General features: G+C 42.3%; 1 protein-coding gene across 3 annotated transcripts in view; it reads left to right on the top strand.

Annotated features, from left to right (window-relative positions):
• Window positions 1-17,616, top strand: part of PRICKLE2 (prickle planar cell polarity protein 2) — a 352,914-nt gene that overhangs the window by 271,408 nt on the left and 63,890 nt on the right. For all 3 annotated transcript variants that reach the window (XM_015130446.3, NM_001260650.1, XM_015130445.3), the window contains 3 exon segments: window positions 11,240-11,353; window positions 14,270-14,407; window positions 16,979-17,182. In XM_015130446.3, coding sequence (XP_014985932.1) covers window positions 11,240-11,353; window positions 14,270-14,407; window positions 16,979-17,182 — 456 coding nt within the window.

Below are 17,616 nucleotides of genomic sequence, written 5' to 3'. Positions count from 1 at the left end.
CACAGTTTGATAACAACATGCTAGCATAAAAAAGGAGTTTCATTAAGGTTTGGGCGGGGGTTTCGTTGTTGTTTTTCTTCTTCATGGGGAACTACACTGTGTTTAACTCATCCTCTTTACTTTGAGAAAACAGAACACCCGCCAATACATAAATAATTGTGAGTGTTCATCAGTTCTTATTATTCCTGGGAGTTTAGAAAGAAAACAGGAAGGGAGAAAAGAAAAGGGTACTGTAGAGAAAGGGCAAAATTCTGGGGATTTGGAAAAGACTGGGAGACAGAAGAGCTGTGACTACTCTGAAGTATGTGTCAGCTGAAATAGACAACTTGGCTTAATGTGTGATTTGCTGGGACTGTTGAAGACAGAGTTGGGCAACAGATAAGTTGTCATCATACTCTTTGAAGTGCTCTTTAGCTGTTTAATCTCCTTTACAGCTCTTCTACTGCTCTTTTTACTTTTTGAAAGAGAATTTGCCAAGGATACTGACCATTTAAGCTTCTGACAGTGATAAGCTAGAGCCGGCCTCATACTGCCTTGCAAGAGCCAATTGGTCAGTTTTCAGGAATTTTGTAAATCAGTTGTTAAATACAGCCATTATGAAAATTTAATGATATAAACTTATAATTAAATAAATTACATTTTTTAAAGATGATAAATACTTGAAATTCGTCACTTCCTAATTCTTTTATCCTGTTCCACTGTTATCTATATTCTTGAGACTGTTTTGCCTGTTATATGTGTATGGCGGGAGTGCTGTGTGATGCTATGTGTATCTCTTCCCAATTCCACATCCAGTGACGTCACATTGGTAGCTTGAATGTGGGGTTCATAGTGGGATCACATACCCCATGGAAATTGGCAAATGCTACAAATCAGTGCCTAACTTATTTTTTATTGAATCTTTGTACTGTTTTTGTCTACCTCTTATGGTTTTTGCATTATTTTAACTTTGTATTGTAGTCATTTGTCTACTTGTCTTATACCCTCTGCCGAATGTAACCTCTTTCCACCTAGGGGTGGTTTCTCATTCATGTGTGTGTTCTTTCTCCACAAGCACTCAACAATTCCTTACACTTGTGTATCACAGATAACATAACAGAATAGCATAGACTGAGTGGCTTAAACAACAGAAATTTATTTTCTCACAGTGCTGGAGTCCAAAAGTCAAGGTCAAGGTGTCAGCAGGGTTGATTTCTGGTGAGGCTTTTCTTCCTGGCTTGCAGATGCTTTTCTCTGTGCACGCTCCTGCTTATCTCTTCCTCTTCTTACAAGGACTCCAATCTTATTGAATAGGGTCCCAGCCTTATGACCTCATTTAACCTTAATTACCTCCTTAAAGGCCCTATCTGCAAATATAGTCACATATAGGGGTTAGGGATTTGATATGTGAATCATAGGGGGTACACAATTCTGTTTATAACATAGACATTTATGAATTATGCATTAGACTGCTTCAAAGCCAAGAAATATAGAGCCTTCAGCCTGTTGCTCTCTCTTTGTTAGTTACACGATATCATTTCAGCCTCTTATTAATGCTTCAAGGTAGATATTATTGTCCCCATTTTACAGATGGAGATATTAACTTTCTATAAGAGATAAAATAATATGCCCAACTACATGCAGATGGTAAGTGTTACATCCAGTATTGGAACCCAAACAATCTGACTCCAGAGTCCAAACATGTAACCCCTATAAGAAAATGCCGTCCTGTTTTTTTCATACTTGTATATGTGTGTATTTTATCTAAAGGCAGTATTGAAACTGTTGTGAAATAAAGTTGGCAACTGTTGGGGAATTTTTAGTAGGGCATATATGCAAATGTGTAAACAATCTGCAAAGGGTGTTTTGGTAAAATTGAGATAAGGGAGTCTATTTAAGTGTAACTTAAGTAGAAAATGTTCAAACCCCAAGTTCTTCCATTTCTGCAACCTTTTCTATAAGACAAGATAAAATAAATGTTGGATAATAAATGTCAGATAATGCTCCAAACTAAATGGAAAGTATTTTCTAACAAAACATTGACATTTAATATTCTAAATAAAATAATAAACTAACAGTGTTAAAAAGAGTGGGCATGTGAGAGCTAACAGGCATAGGAGCAAAGCAACTCATGTGACTTTGAATTGTAGTACCAGCTTAGGGCATAACATAATTATTTTCCTTAATTTGTTCAAACAAAGTTAACTCAACTTGAAAGAAATTATCTGGCTTCAAATACAAATGGGTGTCACTTTTGTTGCTTCTTCTGAAATAAACAGTACATTGACAGTTATTCCATGCATCCTTTACTTAGCATCTCCTCCACCCACCCCACAGCACTAATCTTTGGTGAAAAAGCAAATGCTTTGATGGAATGAAAGAGAAGCTTAATGAGTTTTACGCAGGTTCCTCTTGAAACCTCACTTGTGTATTCTGTTGCTGTATGTGTCTGTCTAGATCCTCTAATAACCCAGACAGCTAGAAAGGTAAGGTTTGAATACAGAATGCATCCATTCAAAAAACACTTATTGAGTATCTAGTACATGCCAGACCCTCTTCTGGGGGTATACAGCAAACACAGTCCTAAGTACTCACATTCTAGAGGGAAGAGAAAGACAATAAACAAATACATCATTTGTCAGCAACCGATAAGTTCTTTGACAAAAAGCAGACTAAGAGTTTATCAGTTTCAGCACTGTTGGCATTTTGATGGGGATCATTTGCTGTGGGGGCTGACCCACGCATTGTAGGAAGTTTGGCAGCATCCCTGGACTCTACCCACTATATATGCCAATAGCGGCTCCCTCTCCAAGTTGCAATAACAGAAAATGTCTGTAGACGTTGTCAAATATCTCTTGGAGGATATTGTTACCCCCAGTTGAGAAGCACTGGGTTGGAGGATAGGGGATAGAGGTGCTAATTTATTAGGATAGTCAAGGAAGGCAGCTAAGGTAGCCATTGAGCAAAGACTGGAAGAAAGGAGGATGACACCATGCAAATATCTGGGGGAAGAACCTTTCAGGCAGAGGGAATGGCTGGTGTACAGGCCATGAGGTGAAATGAACAGCAAGGAGGTCATTGTGAGCAAAAGACCTGAACAAAAGGAATATGGTAAGAGACACAGTCTGCCAGGTTGTAAGGAGGCAGGGTCATGGTGCTATATTGAAGACTTTGGCTTTGCATCATAGAGGCATGAGAGATAATCCAGGGTTGTTGTTTTGGGGGGTTTTGAGGTTTGTTTGTTTGTTTGTTTTGAGATAGAATCTCACTCTGTCACCCAGGCTGGAGTGCAGTGGCACATTCGCCACTCACTGCAGCCCCAACCTCCCAGGCTCAAGCGATCCTCCCAGCTCAGCCTCGAGAGTAGTGGGGACCACAGGTGTACACCACCACAGCCTGGCTGGGTTTTTTTTAATGTTTGTAGAGGCATGGTCTACCTTTGTTTCCCAGGCCAGTCTCGAACTCCTGGGCTCAAGCAATCATCCTGCCTTAGCCTCCCAAAGTTCTGGGGTTAGTTATGAGCCACTGCACCCAGACCATCCAGGGTTTTGAGCAGAGCAGTGACACACCCTGGTTTATATTCCAATAGAGTTGTTATTGCTGCTGAATAGAGACTCAACTGCAGAGGCACAAAGGTGAAAGCCGGGTCCAGAAGCAGCCACAGCAATAGTTCAGGTGAGCACTTAGTCATAGCTAGACTGGTCCTGCAGGGATGGTGGAAAATGACTGGATTCTGGATATGTTTTGAACCTACATTCAACAAGAATCCCTGTTGAATTAGACATCAAGTGTGAACAAAAGAAAGGAGTCTTTGAAAGATTCTTCTTTGAAAACACTGCAAATGAGCTTTTATTTCTGATTTTGATCCTAATCCTAGGGGAGTTTAACATGATGGAGACATTGTTTAGGCATTAGGCATTAGACTGTTGTTTCCTAAATTGCTTCCTGAGTAAACCAATTAAAATTATAATGTGGGCCTCCAGGAGAAAAGGGAAGGAGCCAAACTTGGTACAATTTCACCTCTTAAATGCCACTTAATAGCACTTTTCTCCTATTGCTTGGGTAATGAAATTCTGGCAAATAGGGGCAAAATGAACACAGGGGCCCTCACGAGCAGCCCATCCCTATTTGCTCACAGCTGTAATGCTACCTGATGGTCCTCTAGGTTCCCATTTGGGAACCACTGTGTACTTTTTTAAAGACCACCACGTGCAGCAGATTCAGGCAGCATCTTTCCCTTCTCTGTACAACCTGCCTTCTGAGATGCTCAGGTGCATTTTAGATATTACCTCCCCAAATTGAGGTAGATTAAACAAGGTTCCAAGCTTCTCAAACTGCAGGTGAGGGGAAACGTGAAATAAAGGCTCAGCGTTCGAATTAGTCCCTGGGTTAAGTTGGATTTTATAAAACCTTCCGAATGTATCAGCTCATATCTGAGATTACACTTCAGGAGGGTTGGCCTTGACCTTGTGGTTGTGTTTGGCTTTTCCTTAAACTAGTGTTTCTCCTGGTATGGTCTGAGGTGTTTGTTAAGAGTGCACAGTTCTGGCCTCCTTTTCAGACCCAGAGGGATGAAAATGGCAATCATCTTTAATAAAGGTCTCAGATGATTCTAAAGTATGCTACTGTTTGAAAACCACTGCTATATCATTTAGGAATTGCATTCACTTCCTAGCAACAGAGACTGTAAATAAAGAAATAGTTTATTTCTCTCACTCAGAAGTTCAGAGAAAGGCAATTCAGGGTTGGTCTGGTGGCTCCATGGTATAAAAATTTTTTTAAAAAATTTTAAGTCCAGGCTCATAACTTTCTGTCCTACTATCCTCAGGTTACAGCTTCCATTCCCATTTGTAAAGTTACTTCATGGCACAAGATGGCTGCTGGAGCTCTAGCCATTGCATTTACATTCCAGACAGGAAGCAGGAAGAAGGGGGAATGGGCAAAAAAAGGTCTTGGCTAACAACTGCCTAGCCTCCTTTAAAAGAGTCTCCCAGAAGTCACACCCTTCCATGTCATTGGCCAGAATATATAAGGCCACATGTAGCTACTACGGAGCTGCAGAAATATTTATTCTTAGCTGAGTATATTGATGCTCTCAGTAAAATGGGGATGTTGTTAAGGAAGAAAAAAAATGGATATGGGTGGGAAAACTGCCACAACTCCCTTATACCACCATGCCATGGTGTTGTGGAAAGACTGTGTAATTTGGAGATTTTTCACATACTGTCTGTTCATTTTGGCTTTACTTGGGAGCTGTGTGTTGGTTATGTTCTGGAGAATACCGAAGGAAAATGTGTTCATTGTTTCTGTGGTCAGCCAGGCAGACCTATTGGAAATCTACTGTATCTGGGTATGGTTTGGTTTTTTCTTCCTTCTTTCCCATCCATCTGCCAGTCTCTTCAGTCTCTTTTTTTCTTGATAAAGGAGAACAGAAGGAGAAGATGGGGAAGTCAAGCTCAAAAGTGGCTCTGTCACTTAACTATGTGATATTCAATCTGATGAGTATGAAATACCCACCTCCAGGGTGTGCAGAAGTTTTATGAAATACTGTATATAAAAACACTTCAAGCCCTAGGGTCACTCAGTAAGTCAATAGTTCAATGACCGCTTCCTTCATTCAGATCAGGCTTGTCCAACCTGTGGTCCACAGGCTGCATACAGTCCAGGATGGCTTTGAATGTGGCCCAACACAAATTCATAAACTTTCTTAAAATATTATGAGATATTTTTGCCATTTTTAAGCTCATCAGCTATCATTAATGTTAGTGGGGATTTTTGTTTCTTTTTTGTTTTTTTGTTTGTTTGTTTTGTTTTTTGAGACAGAGTCTCGCTCTGTCGCCCAGGCTGGAGGGTGGTGACATGATCTCAGCTCACTGCAAGCTCTACCTCCCGGGTTCATGCCCTTCTCCTGCCTCAGCTTCCTGAGTAGGTGGGACTACAGGCACCCGCCGCTATGCCTGGCTAATTTTTTGTATATTTAGTAGAGATGGGGTTTCACCATGTTAGCCAGGATGGTCTTGATCTCCTGACCTTGTGATCCGCCCGCCTTGGCCTCCCAAAGTGCTGGGTTTACAGGCGTGAATGTTAGTGTATTTTATGTGTGGCTCAAGACAATTCTTCTTCCAATGTGGCACAGGGAAGCCAAAAGATTGGGCCCCCTCCCCATCTAGATGGTTAAGAACAATTGATTCTGAAATCGGCCAAGAAAGTCTAACTTCTCCTTTGTGGGTTCCTGCTTTAAGAAAATAAGGATACTTTTGATAAGGAAAATGTTGCCACCCAAAAATGTGAGCACTTTGCCCTTAGGATTTCTTGTTCTTGCCAGAGCTGGTGGAATCCCCTGCTGAATCATATATCTAGATGTAGAAGGAGACACCTGAAAAATTGGCTGAGATTCAACAAGTTCTCTTCCCTTTTCTGGGCCTTCTAGATCTCTTGAAGAAAATGGGAATCCTACCATTTGCCTGACAACTGCGTAAGGTTGGTTGGTGAGGGAAAACAGTAGAAAGCACTAAAACTCACAAAGTGTGGTCCCTGGACTAACAGCAGGACCTGAAGAGGAGTCAGAAATGCAAATATCCCCACCGCAGGCCTACTAAATTAGAAAGCTGTGTTTTAACAAGCCTTCCAGGTGATTCTGATGTAAGCTATAGTTTGAGAACCAGTGCTCTAAATAAAGTGCTTTGCACACTTCTTAAAAAAAAAAAAAAAAAAAAAAGTCAGCTTACTTTTAGTACACTTTTCTCCCAAATGCAGAGTCGTTGCTTCTCCAGCCTCCATCTTTCTGCCCAGGCAGAAATGCTATCAAACATGCAGTTCCTTCCAACAAACCTCATCTTTCCAGCTGGGCGAGGCTTTGCTTTGTAGACTTTATTTGCGCACTAACTAAAGCACTTGCGATCTGTCTGACACACACTGAAGTTGCTGCCAAACCTTTCCTGTTGCAGAGTCACACCTTAAATACAGGCCTTCAGCTATTTCATTTTCATAAGCCAGTGTATTGTGTTCAAAATGCTTTTGTTTAGGGGAAAGTTACCTAGTATGATTTCACCGAGGGTGGAATCACAGGACACCTTTATCTGGGAATGTCTCAATGGAGCAAAGTCTCTAACACATTCAACAGATGTGCTTTTGAATAAATATGCTCAGTACACACAGAATGAAAAATACAGTTATCAGCATAATGGGTAATAGCTTGGTAATGATCATCATTGACAAAATTCTATTGGATTTGCTTATTTACTCCAAAAAATGAACAAGTGAAACATGTTTGGACTAAAATGAACAATCTGCAGGATTTTCAGGGATTGTGCCAAATTTTATTTTTGTAGTGCCAGAAAGTATACTCAGTATTTTCCCATTACCCTGGGTTCACTTGATGTTTGTTTTGGGCTATACAGTAGTTTTATTGTGGAGGATGCCAGAGGAAAATGCAGGCAGCATTCCTGTATCCAGCCAGATAATTCAGGAGAGCTGTTTCTCCCTCCCTCCTATCCATCTGTTAATCCCCTTTGCTCGATGAAAAATTTGGGAAGTCCAGCATCTAAACACCAGGAGGCGACACAAAGCTAACATTAGAGGGATGCATTTTTCACCTGGGCTTCAATGGACTTTGAAGAGGATTGGAGGTCCTGAAAGGACTAACTTATTCTCCTTCCTCAGAGCAAGCCACATCACCTACCATGTGATATGGGAGTGATTTGGAAGGTTGTTAATTTATTAACTGATTTATTTTAGAAATGGGGCATCTTGCTATCTAGGTGAGTTCTTAAGTCATCTATCAAATTATTAGTTGCCTTGTGAGAAGATATTCTAGCATATTCTATATTTGAGGAATTACTGGAATAATTTTGAGTGGTTATCAGTAGGCTTGAATTATAAAAGGTGACAAAAGATGTCCAGGAAAGATAGAGCTGTGTTCCTAAAGAGTAGTCACTGCCTCTGTTGACTTCAGAATTCAGTCTTGAGGATGGATCTCAGCACACCAAGGGACTTATTTACTCCTAAGTTTCTCCAGAGTCCTCCATCACTGCTGACTGCACCTTCACTCAGTCATGTCATGTTGGGATTCATTTATTCTCCAGTCTTCAAAGTATCGAATGTTTTTAATCTCATTTCTGGGTGTGGACGCTGCCCAAGACGGGGTAGTCAGGGTCCTCCTCTGGGGAATTTGGAATTGAGAAAAGTGAGTCACTCTAGGACAGGCTCTTGAACTGATGCTGTGCAAACTCAAGTGCCATGGGAAACCTGAACCTTTGAGAAGATGAGAAGCAGATCCGCAGGAAGAGAAGAGAGCAGAGGTAAGAGGACACTGGGCTCAGAGAGAACAGAAACTTGGTACAGTCACCTTCCGGTGGCATATTCTGTTTCCTCATGAGACCCTTTTATATACGTGGCTAAATTTCTGAAAAAACACACACATACACACACACACACACACACACACCTTTATAACACTTTGCCATTTTTCCCCTGAAATCAAACTAGTTTTAATACCATTGTGTCCCTTGCAACCTATTTTTCTTGCTTTTATTAATGTAAGTGGCTTCAGGGTTTGGTCTCACTCTATAAGCCAGCAGTGTTGCTGCACATTCCAAAGCTGGCCTGATGCAGTGGCTCACACCTGTAATCCCAGCACTTTGGAAGGCCAAGGCAGGAGAATAGCTTGAGCCCAGGAGTTCAAGACCAGCCTGGTCAACATAGCAAGACCCTGTCTCTACAAAAAATTTTAAAAATTAGCCAGGCATGGTGGCATGCGCTAGTAGTTCCTGCTACTCTGAGGTGGGAAGAGTGCTTAAGCCCAGGAGGTCAAGGTTACAGTGACCATGATCACGCCACTGCACTCCAGCCTGGGTGGCAGAGTAAGACCTAGTCCAGGAAGCATCTGGATTGTTCCATTTAGAGTAGGCCAGGCTTGATAGTATAACTATCATCATGTATTCATGTTATTTATTTTTATTGAGAGCCACATGCTTGTGCCTACACTCTCATTTAATCATCTCAGTCTTATGATGGGTATTTTGAACAGTCATATAACTTGCTCAGGAACCCAGAGATGAGAAACAACAGAGCCTTGACTCGGGTCCAGATCTACCGGCTATGCCCTAGAGGGTGCAGGGAAGAGTCCAACTTGGGCCAGCCTTAGACAGTATCAGAAAGGGCTTGGTTCAAAGTACCAGTTCAGAAGGGCTCTCAGGCCTGACTGTGCTCTAGGCAATGGACAGGGGGTGTGTGAGTAATTAGAGGTGATTAAAAGGACGGTCAATGGAACTGCAACTAGACTCTGCATTTTCAAGCATCCATAGTAATTCATCTCATATTAGCAATTGTCCCTAATGTTCCATAACGACAATGGGAGTTGTGTGAATGACAAAGTAATGATGGAACAAGGCCTTTCTACAAGCAATCTTCTGATTTGGGAGTCAAAGCCCATTCCCCAAGACATGAGACTGGGCCTGCTTTTTTATACCTGGCCTTTGTCTGATGAGGCATATGGCACAGGGACTCTTCTGAGGATGGAACGCTGTGCAAGTCTCTAATAGGCAAATTGCCAGCTTCTAATCCCAAACTAGTGATCTGGGTTTTTACTTTTTCTCAGAGTACTGGTCAACAGTGAGCTGTCTTCAGAACCCGGCGCCATTCATTCCTGCCCCTGGGCATAGCTCTCTGCCAGCTGCCTATAGGAAGGGGCTTATACAGACCCTGCCTTTGGAAATCTAGCTAGTCTGGGACAAGAATTCTTTTTGTAATTGCCTCTGGGATTTGATTAAAAGGATGATAGGCACATGATAGTGAATGGTTACCATCATTAGTTATGAAAATAAAGATAGCTTTCACATTTTTTAAGGCCTTGTCATTACAAAGCCTTTTCACCTCCTCTTCTAACATTTATGACTTAGTTTCTGGAGATCAAAGTAGACAGAACTTTCGCAACTCTTCACCCCAGCATTCCCAAAACATGTGTTCATACCCACAGCTCCCTCAATGCAAAGGAATTAGACCAAGTTTAGACCAAGTTTGTAGAATGTAACAAAAAAAAAAAATTTTTTTTTGAGACAGAGTCTTGCTCTGTCACCCAGGCTATGGCGTGTTCAAGCAATTCTCCTGCCTTAGTCTCCTGAGTAACTGGGATTACCGGCATGCGCCACCAGACTGGGCTAATTTTTGTACTTTTAGTAGAGACGAGGTTTCACCGTGTTGGTCAGGCTGGTCTCAAACTCCTGACCTCAGGTGAATCGCCCGCCTCAGCCTCCCAAGGTGCTGGGATTACAGGTGTGAGCCACCATGCCCGGCCAAATGATGACTTTCAGAGCCCCCAGTCTTCCATCTTGTCCGTTTGTTGAATGAATGCCTTGTTTCGCAAGAGGTGGTCATGCTGTTAAATAAGAGATACTTGAGAGTATTTTCCATGATGTCATCTGAGCTTGTGGGATTTTTTTTTTTTTTTTTTTTTGCCTCTCCTATATAATAACATACCTTCTATATTAGTCAGTTTTTTCTTTCTCTAGTTTTGCGTGTGGCTGAATGGTGAAATGTCTATTTTCTTTTCTCAGGCAAAATTAGCTGCTTGGTGCTTTCCCCAGTTGTTGTTAGGGTTGAATGAGCCTCATAAAGTACAAGAATATGTCCTAACAGTCGTAAACAAGAATGTTCTAGGATGTGCAAAAATCCTCATGTTAATGACAATTTTTAATTACACGCTCTGCATCCCAGATTTAGTGAGTCTATTTCTGATGGATGTCAGCTGCTGCCTGCCTTACACAAGTCTCGAAACCTAGAGGGCTTTAAATGTAGGTGGAGGCTGAGGTACCTAGGGGTTTGCCAAGTGCCAAAGACTGGCTTTAACTCCATTGCTGAGGCAGGTGCTGACATATCCCTTTGGCTAGGGAGGCACGTCACATGCTGGAGACTAACAGAGAAAATGGTAAAGCCAGCTCTCAGGGGAGTCTGCCGAGAAAGCCCTACCCTCTGGTTCACCAGCATGTCTGCTGAATTCTCTGTTTCTAGGAAAATTTAATGGCTTTGTTTTTCCCTCACAGAGAGAGGGGAAAATCCCAGATATGGATGATTTGCCTGACTCTTGCTTTAAGGATGAATTTCTCTGCTTACCATAGGAAACTCGTCTGCTGTTGACTTTCATAAAGGTTCAGGACTGTGGAAGTCAGTTACATCCTGCTGGGGGAGTCATCTTCCCAGTAAGTGGGAATAGGCATGTGGTTTGAGTAACCGGCAAGTCATCTATATGCTTTCTGTCCTTCAGGTACACCAGTACTATAGCTGTCTCCCAGAAGAGAAAGTCCCTTATGTCAACAGTCCTGGAGAGAAACTGCGAATCAAGCAGCTACTACACCAGCTGCCGCCACATGACAATGAGGTAAGGGGCTAAAGGGGGCTTATGCAGAATTTTCTTAGTTCCTTCTGTGAATTGTTACCTTTTTCATAATCTGCCACCAATGAGATAGCCAAAGAAGAACTCTGGCCATTTATTTTAGGTTTTAGCTTCCTTAATTACAGCCAAAATAAACTGGCCAACAATTTACTTCTAGAGAGTATTACTAAAAAAGGAGAAACTCATTATAAACTGGATTGGCCTCTATGCCTGGCACTACTAGCTATTTGGGGGTAACCTGGGAGCACCACAATTCAAAAGCTATGATTCCAAGTTTTCTTACTTGAAGAATATGCCCCGTGGGTTGCCCGTGTATGTTGGAGAGATGATTGAGATCCCCTGGACCACTTCAAGCCCTGCAAAAACTTTGTGACTCTCTTGAATTTTTAGCATCATTTCATATTAAATGAGTGTGCAAATTTTCCACACTACACTGCAGGAGAAGTTATGTGTCCAGAATTGTAGTTCTGAACATCTGTGTTTTTGTCATGGTGAAGTCTGACTTGCCGAGGTTGTTCTTTGTACTCTTGAAAGTGTGGACTAGCAGACTGTCCTTTTTTCTGAACCCAGAAACATGGCACTGTAAATGGGCATCTCTTATCCTTGAAATCTGATTGCTCATAAAGAGAAATTTGTAGACATGATTTTAAAAGATCATTATGCTGGAAGGGAAATCAGTTTACATACTAGAAATTCATTTTTAGGTATCTGGTTTTTAAAAATAGTAGTCCTATGGAACTGAACTGTCTGCTTGACTCTGACTGCATTTAAAACAAAAATGTAATTTTAAATGGACAGGAGAAATAACCCCTTTAGAGAGCTGGACACCAGCTTTCTACCAGCCCTCCCACCCACGAGCTGGATCCCAGCAGCTCCGTCCCAGAGGAAATGAGTGCTTTTCAGTCTTATTTCCCCACATTAGAATGAAAGGGGATAATTTGAGAGCCTCAAAAATAAATTTGAGTAAGCAGGACAAAAACTTTAAAACTGAAGCAGTTCCCTAGAAAGAGTGCTATAATCCTCTTTACTGCTGCTTATTTCAGACATCATAAAACAAATATAAATAATGCTTTCTCCTTTAAAGTTGAGAGCAAGCCTTGTAACCTGATGCCTGCTTAACTAATTTGGAAGTGAAAAATGCGGGTTTTTACAAGCAGGAAGGGTGTGCCTTCCTTTGAAAGCATGGCCCTAAAATGTCAGTGGTGTAACCATATATTCTGGGCTGTTCAGGTCACTGCAGTTCTCTCTGGGACATTTACATGAAGGTTTTTTTTTTTAAACACTTTTTATTTGATAGAGGGAAGCGATTGGCTCTTCTCTGATTGTAGTGGTTTGTTGTGTTTATGGTTAACTGTGCTTTTATGAAAAAATACACCATTCAAATTACAATGTCCTGTTGGTGGGAATTGTGTGTGTGTGACCCAGTGGGCAGATTTAGCCTATTTGAAATGGCCCTTTTGAAGACAAAGGGTGATTGTGATTCTAAAGTAAATATTTGACCATTTTCTTTTTTGCACAAATAAGACAATTTTGATATACACAGCTGTCCTGGTTTTCAAATTAGGATGTGAGAGTCCTAGTACAAAGGTTTCCCTCTAACCATCTGTATAACAAATCATCCAAGCAATTCACTTAACCTTTCTGATGTCCAGATTACTCCGAAGTATGACAGGAGACGGGATTAGGACCATGTTTCCCAAAGTGTGGTATATATATATGTGACCCTGAGTGTTATGTGGACATGGCAGTAAATGAAATGAAACTACCTATTGAGAGAGTTACTGTCTTTTAAATTGTATTGTATTCCTTGTGATAGAGTAGTTGAATAATCAAGGAAGAAATTTCAATTTAGGTGCTAGCACGTGTGTCATATCTCTCTAACTCACACTGGCCTCCGCTTTTAAGTAGGAGCATCAGGGATCTCTGTTTTAGGATTTCCTACAAGCAAAGTGACCACATAGAATGTAACAACATGGTTCTGTTCCCATTCTATTTAGGTTTCTTCTGTTGTTTGTTTGTTTTTTGTTTCGTTTTGTTTTTACAGGTGATATTGGTTTTCCATTTATAGTCATAATATACTTTCTTTTGAAATAAATGCATCCAAGTTTCCAAAAAAATTGAGTCAGTATTAAAAACAGCATTCAGTAAATAACAGCACAAGAATATAGCATAGCACAATTCCCAAGGTGTGCATAAGTAAGGGGAGATACTGAATTCAAATTATATTTAATGTTCCTCCCTTAATTCTGGGAGTTTCTATATTTAACAAGAAGGAAAATGTCTCTTGCAAGTCGACTCAACTGGAGCCTAGCAGGCAGCTTGTTCCCCGCTCTACAGAGCTAAACATGCAAAGACTTTTGTGCAGCACCACAGATGCCTGGACCAACTCCTCAGACTCACACCTTTGTTCCCTATTTTTCCAAAATGAGATGGGAGAACAGAAGCTGTGAGCACATGGATACCTGCTCTGGCTCACCGACTTAGAGTCATTCTTGATGTCAAGGATCACTTGCATGGGCACATGGAGATGAAAGTATCAGTTTCCTGCAGTTTGAAAGAAGGAGAACTTCTCAGCTCTTTCCTGGCAGCTGAGCCACCCCAGATGATTTGATCTTAATATGGTGAGCAGAGTGAGGCAGCCACGATAAGGAGCAGTCACAGAACCTTTAGCCTGCCCAAGGCTGGGGATCCAGAATTCAGAGCCTTTGGTAAACTCTTCCGGCTGTCAGCAATCTTAGCAGAGACTCACCTTAAATCTCTCCAAGGCTGTTGTGGTTAAAGTTCAGGCGAGGGCTATAAAACCAAATGAGAGTGTGTTTAACGAGAAAACTCAGAGTCATGGGCTTCGGGAATCTTAAGGAGCAAGGGCGACTTCTTCCATGCTACTGTCTGTCTGTTCAGGTTCGATACTGTAACTCCCTGGATGAGGAAGAGAAGAGGGAGCTGAAGCTTTTCAGCAGCCAGAGGAAACGTGAAAACTTGGGCCGTGGGAATGTCAGGCCTTTCCCAGTCACCATGACAGGAGCTATTTGTGAACAGGTAAGCATGGATTCGGCGGAGTGAAGAGGCATTGTTCTGGCATCTTTTCACCCATTCATTCAGCCAACAATTGTTTTATTGAGTGCCTACTATGTGCCTGAGATACCAGAACTGAACAAAAGACAGGAAAGTTTCATCTTGCCCTTCTAAGGAGTTGGATTCTAGGGGAGGAAGTCAGACAATAAATGTAATCAACAAAATAGAAAAAAAATACAGCAAGGAAGGAGACTTGGATGTGCTGGACAGGTGGGGAGGCTGCGGTTTTAAGGTTGGTGGGGAAGACCCCACTTAGAAGATCTGAACAAAGATGTGCACAGATGTGCAAGAGGGAGTGAGTCGTGCAGATTTTAGGGCAGAGGGAATGCTAAGGCAGAAGAAATGACCGGCTCAGAGGCCCTGAGACGGGAGGGTGTCTGTTATGTTCAAGGAACAGTGAGTTGGCCAGTGGGCTGGGGCAGAGGGAGTGAAGGGAAAGAATTCAGATAAAGTCAGAGTTCTGGGTGAGCCATTGGAAGGACTGAGCAGAGCAATGACATGATGGATTTATATTTTAAAAAGAGACCTTTAGGAAATGGAGTTGGCTCGGGCCATGGGTCAGCCTCCCTCACAGGATCATCCCAGAACCAGAGCCATTTAAAGAGGAGGTAAATGATCTTCTCCTGAGATTTGAGAGTTCCTTATTGAAGTGCATGAAGCCCTTCCCAGTCATGTTGACAGGAGCTATTTGTGAACAGGTGAGAGTGGGTTCAGGGGAGTGAAGAGGCATTCTCCCTGGGACCTCACTGAGTTCAAGATTCTGGATTTCCTTGTCTCCTCTGCTCCTGTTGAGCGCTCAGGGTGTGGTGAAGAAGAGTTTTAGAGACTGCAGGGTGGGAATACACCTTGCCCCACCTCTCAGCTGCCACAGGCTTTCCAGTGCTGATTGTCATTCTTGGTACTTCTCTAAGTCCTACAGCTTTTTTAACATTCCTATCTAACTCCTTAAGCTCTGCATAGACCCCTTGAGAGCTGAAGATATGTTAACTGGATCAATGAAGAGGAGGTAGGATGCTGCCCAAGGGAAGCAGATGTCATTTGAGGCCCGTGTTTGAGATTTCAGAGGGATAGAGTGAGAAGGTTCAGTTATATGGGAAGGGAGAGCTAATTGACCAGAGCTTTGGCAATGGGTTCTTTATTCTTGTAAAGTATATCTGGGACCCACCCTTAAGGTACAGGTGGTCAGTGGTTGTGATCTGAGATTCACTGTGTTCAATCCAGGCAAGCTGGAGAATCCTTGCTACTCTTAAGATCAGTCTCCTGGAACCAGGCAAGCTGAGTTTGCCTAAGGGAGAAGGAAGGTTGGGCATTTTGTGGGCAGGTGCCAAGAATCGTGTAGAATAGTGCCAAGAGTGTGGAGGCAGAAAGAGCTTTCGTAAGTTTGACTCATGTTTCTTCCAGATGACCTTGACCATGTTACTTTTCCTTGGTTTTGTCATCTATAGAAAGAATGAATGATGACTCATGTGAGGGTTATATAGGATTATGTCTGCGTGCTTTAACTCTGCTAACATTGTCACAGAAGGTAAGGATAACATGATGCCTTTCTTTTGTCCAGTCACACATGGATGAGCTCCCAGAGACTATTTTTGAGGTCTTCACTTCATTTTCTAAGATGCATTTCAACCCATAGCATGGGAAAGATTTGAAGGTAGCTTCTCTGCTCTTTAGACATTGTCCCCTTAGCTCAGCCACTCTTGTAGGACTCTAGTATTAGACTCAACCTGTGAACCTCATGGCCCATGCCATGGTCAGCAAGAGCACCTCCCTAGATCCACTTTCCATACTTTATTCTTCCCTCAGAGACCTTCAAATCATATTCTTTTTGTCCCAACCCCAACTATAAGCATAGGTGGCCAGTGATTCTGCCTTGTTTCTTTCAGGATCAAGAGGCAACTTGAGAAAATGAGTGAGAAGGTAGGGAAGGGATAGGAAGAAATCCTTTCCATAGTTTGACCTTAGAAGTGGTTCAATCAAGACTATGTAGAAAGATGTTAGAGGAAGCAAGCTAAATGCATGTCTGAAAGGCACACAGAGAAGATAGTTAAGGGTGAGCGTGCTATTAAGTACCCACCCTCCCTCCCATCTAAAAGCATAGGCCCACCTCCTCCAAGCCCGTCCTGCCACCCACCCCCCCTCCCCAGCCACTCCTCCTGGTGTTAAACCTGGCTGTGTCTCTGCATGGAGTTTAAAGTATCTGAAAGATAATGAGGCTTTCCTCTGTGCCAGTTTGCCTCCTGCCTGCAGAACCCCTGTACATTATTGTGCTAAAAGAGCTGTTCTTTCTTTCTCATCTTTGTGATTCCTCATTCTCCCAGTGACTTTATCTCTACATTATTTGTAAGCCTTAGGAAAGGAGAGTTCAGGGAGGACAAGAAAAACCTGCCCTGCTGTCTATGTAAAGCAGGAAGCATAGTGACTGCTTTGAACATAAGCACTCAGTAGCCAGCTAATGGTGGTTGTCCTTTATCGTTTATGCACAGCACTGGGAGATGGGGGCTGGTGTGACTACTGATGTTTCTGTTTGCCTCGCAGTGTGGAGGCCAGATCAATGGTGGAGACATCGCTGTGTTTGCGTCACGCGCTGGCCATGGCGTTTGCTGGCACCCGCCATGCTTCGTATGCACTGTCTGCAATGAACTCCTGGTGGATCTGATCTACTTTTACCAAGATGGGAAGATATACTGTGGTAGGCACCATGCTGAGTGCCTGAAGCCGCGCTGTGCAGCCTGCGATGAGGTTAGAGCAAACTCCAGCAGGTTTACCTGCCCATCACCCCTTCATTGCACCATAGCCAACACATGGTCTTCTGGCTTTCTGCACTGAAGAAAGCCATAGGCAACTTCATTCTTTTGCATTAACCCTTTTGGGAGAGAAGCCCCACCCATCCCCGGTTACTGGAATGTCTGGGGTTGTGGCCTGCTTTACTGAGTGTGGAGGTCTCATGGCCTCCTGTTGGGAAGGCAGTTTGTATATCCGTGAAGATCCCCAAGTGACATATAACTGGCCCTAAGTAAATTCAGAACTCTAAAAACAAAACAACAAAACAAAATTGCATTGTGCATCTTTAGATATTAACCCTAATCTCATGGAATAATCAGTAATGGAGTTCCATTTTCCAAGATCCAGTGCTGCAAAATGATTAGAAAAGAGAAGAAAATGGGTAGCATTAT

The sequence above is a fragment of the Macaca mulatta genome, chromosome 2 (assembly GCF_049350105.2).
Source record: "Macaca mulatta isolate MMU2019108-1 chromosome 2, T2T-MMU8v2.0, whole genome shotgun sequence".
NCBI classification, from domain to species: domain Eukaryota; kingdom Metazoa; phylum Chordata; class Mammalia; order Primates; family Cercopithecidae; genus Macaca; species Macaca mulatta.
This window is presented reverse-complemented; position numbering and strand designations above follow the sequence as displayed.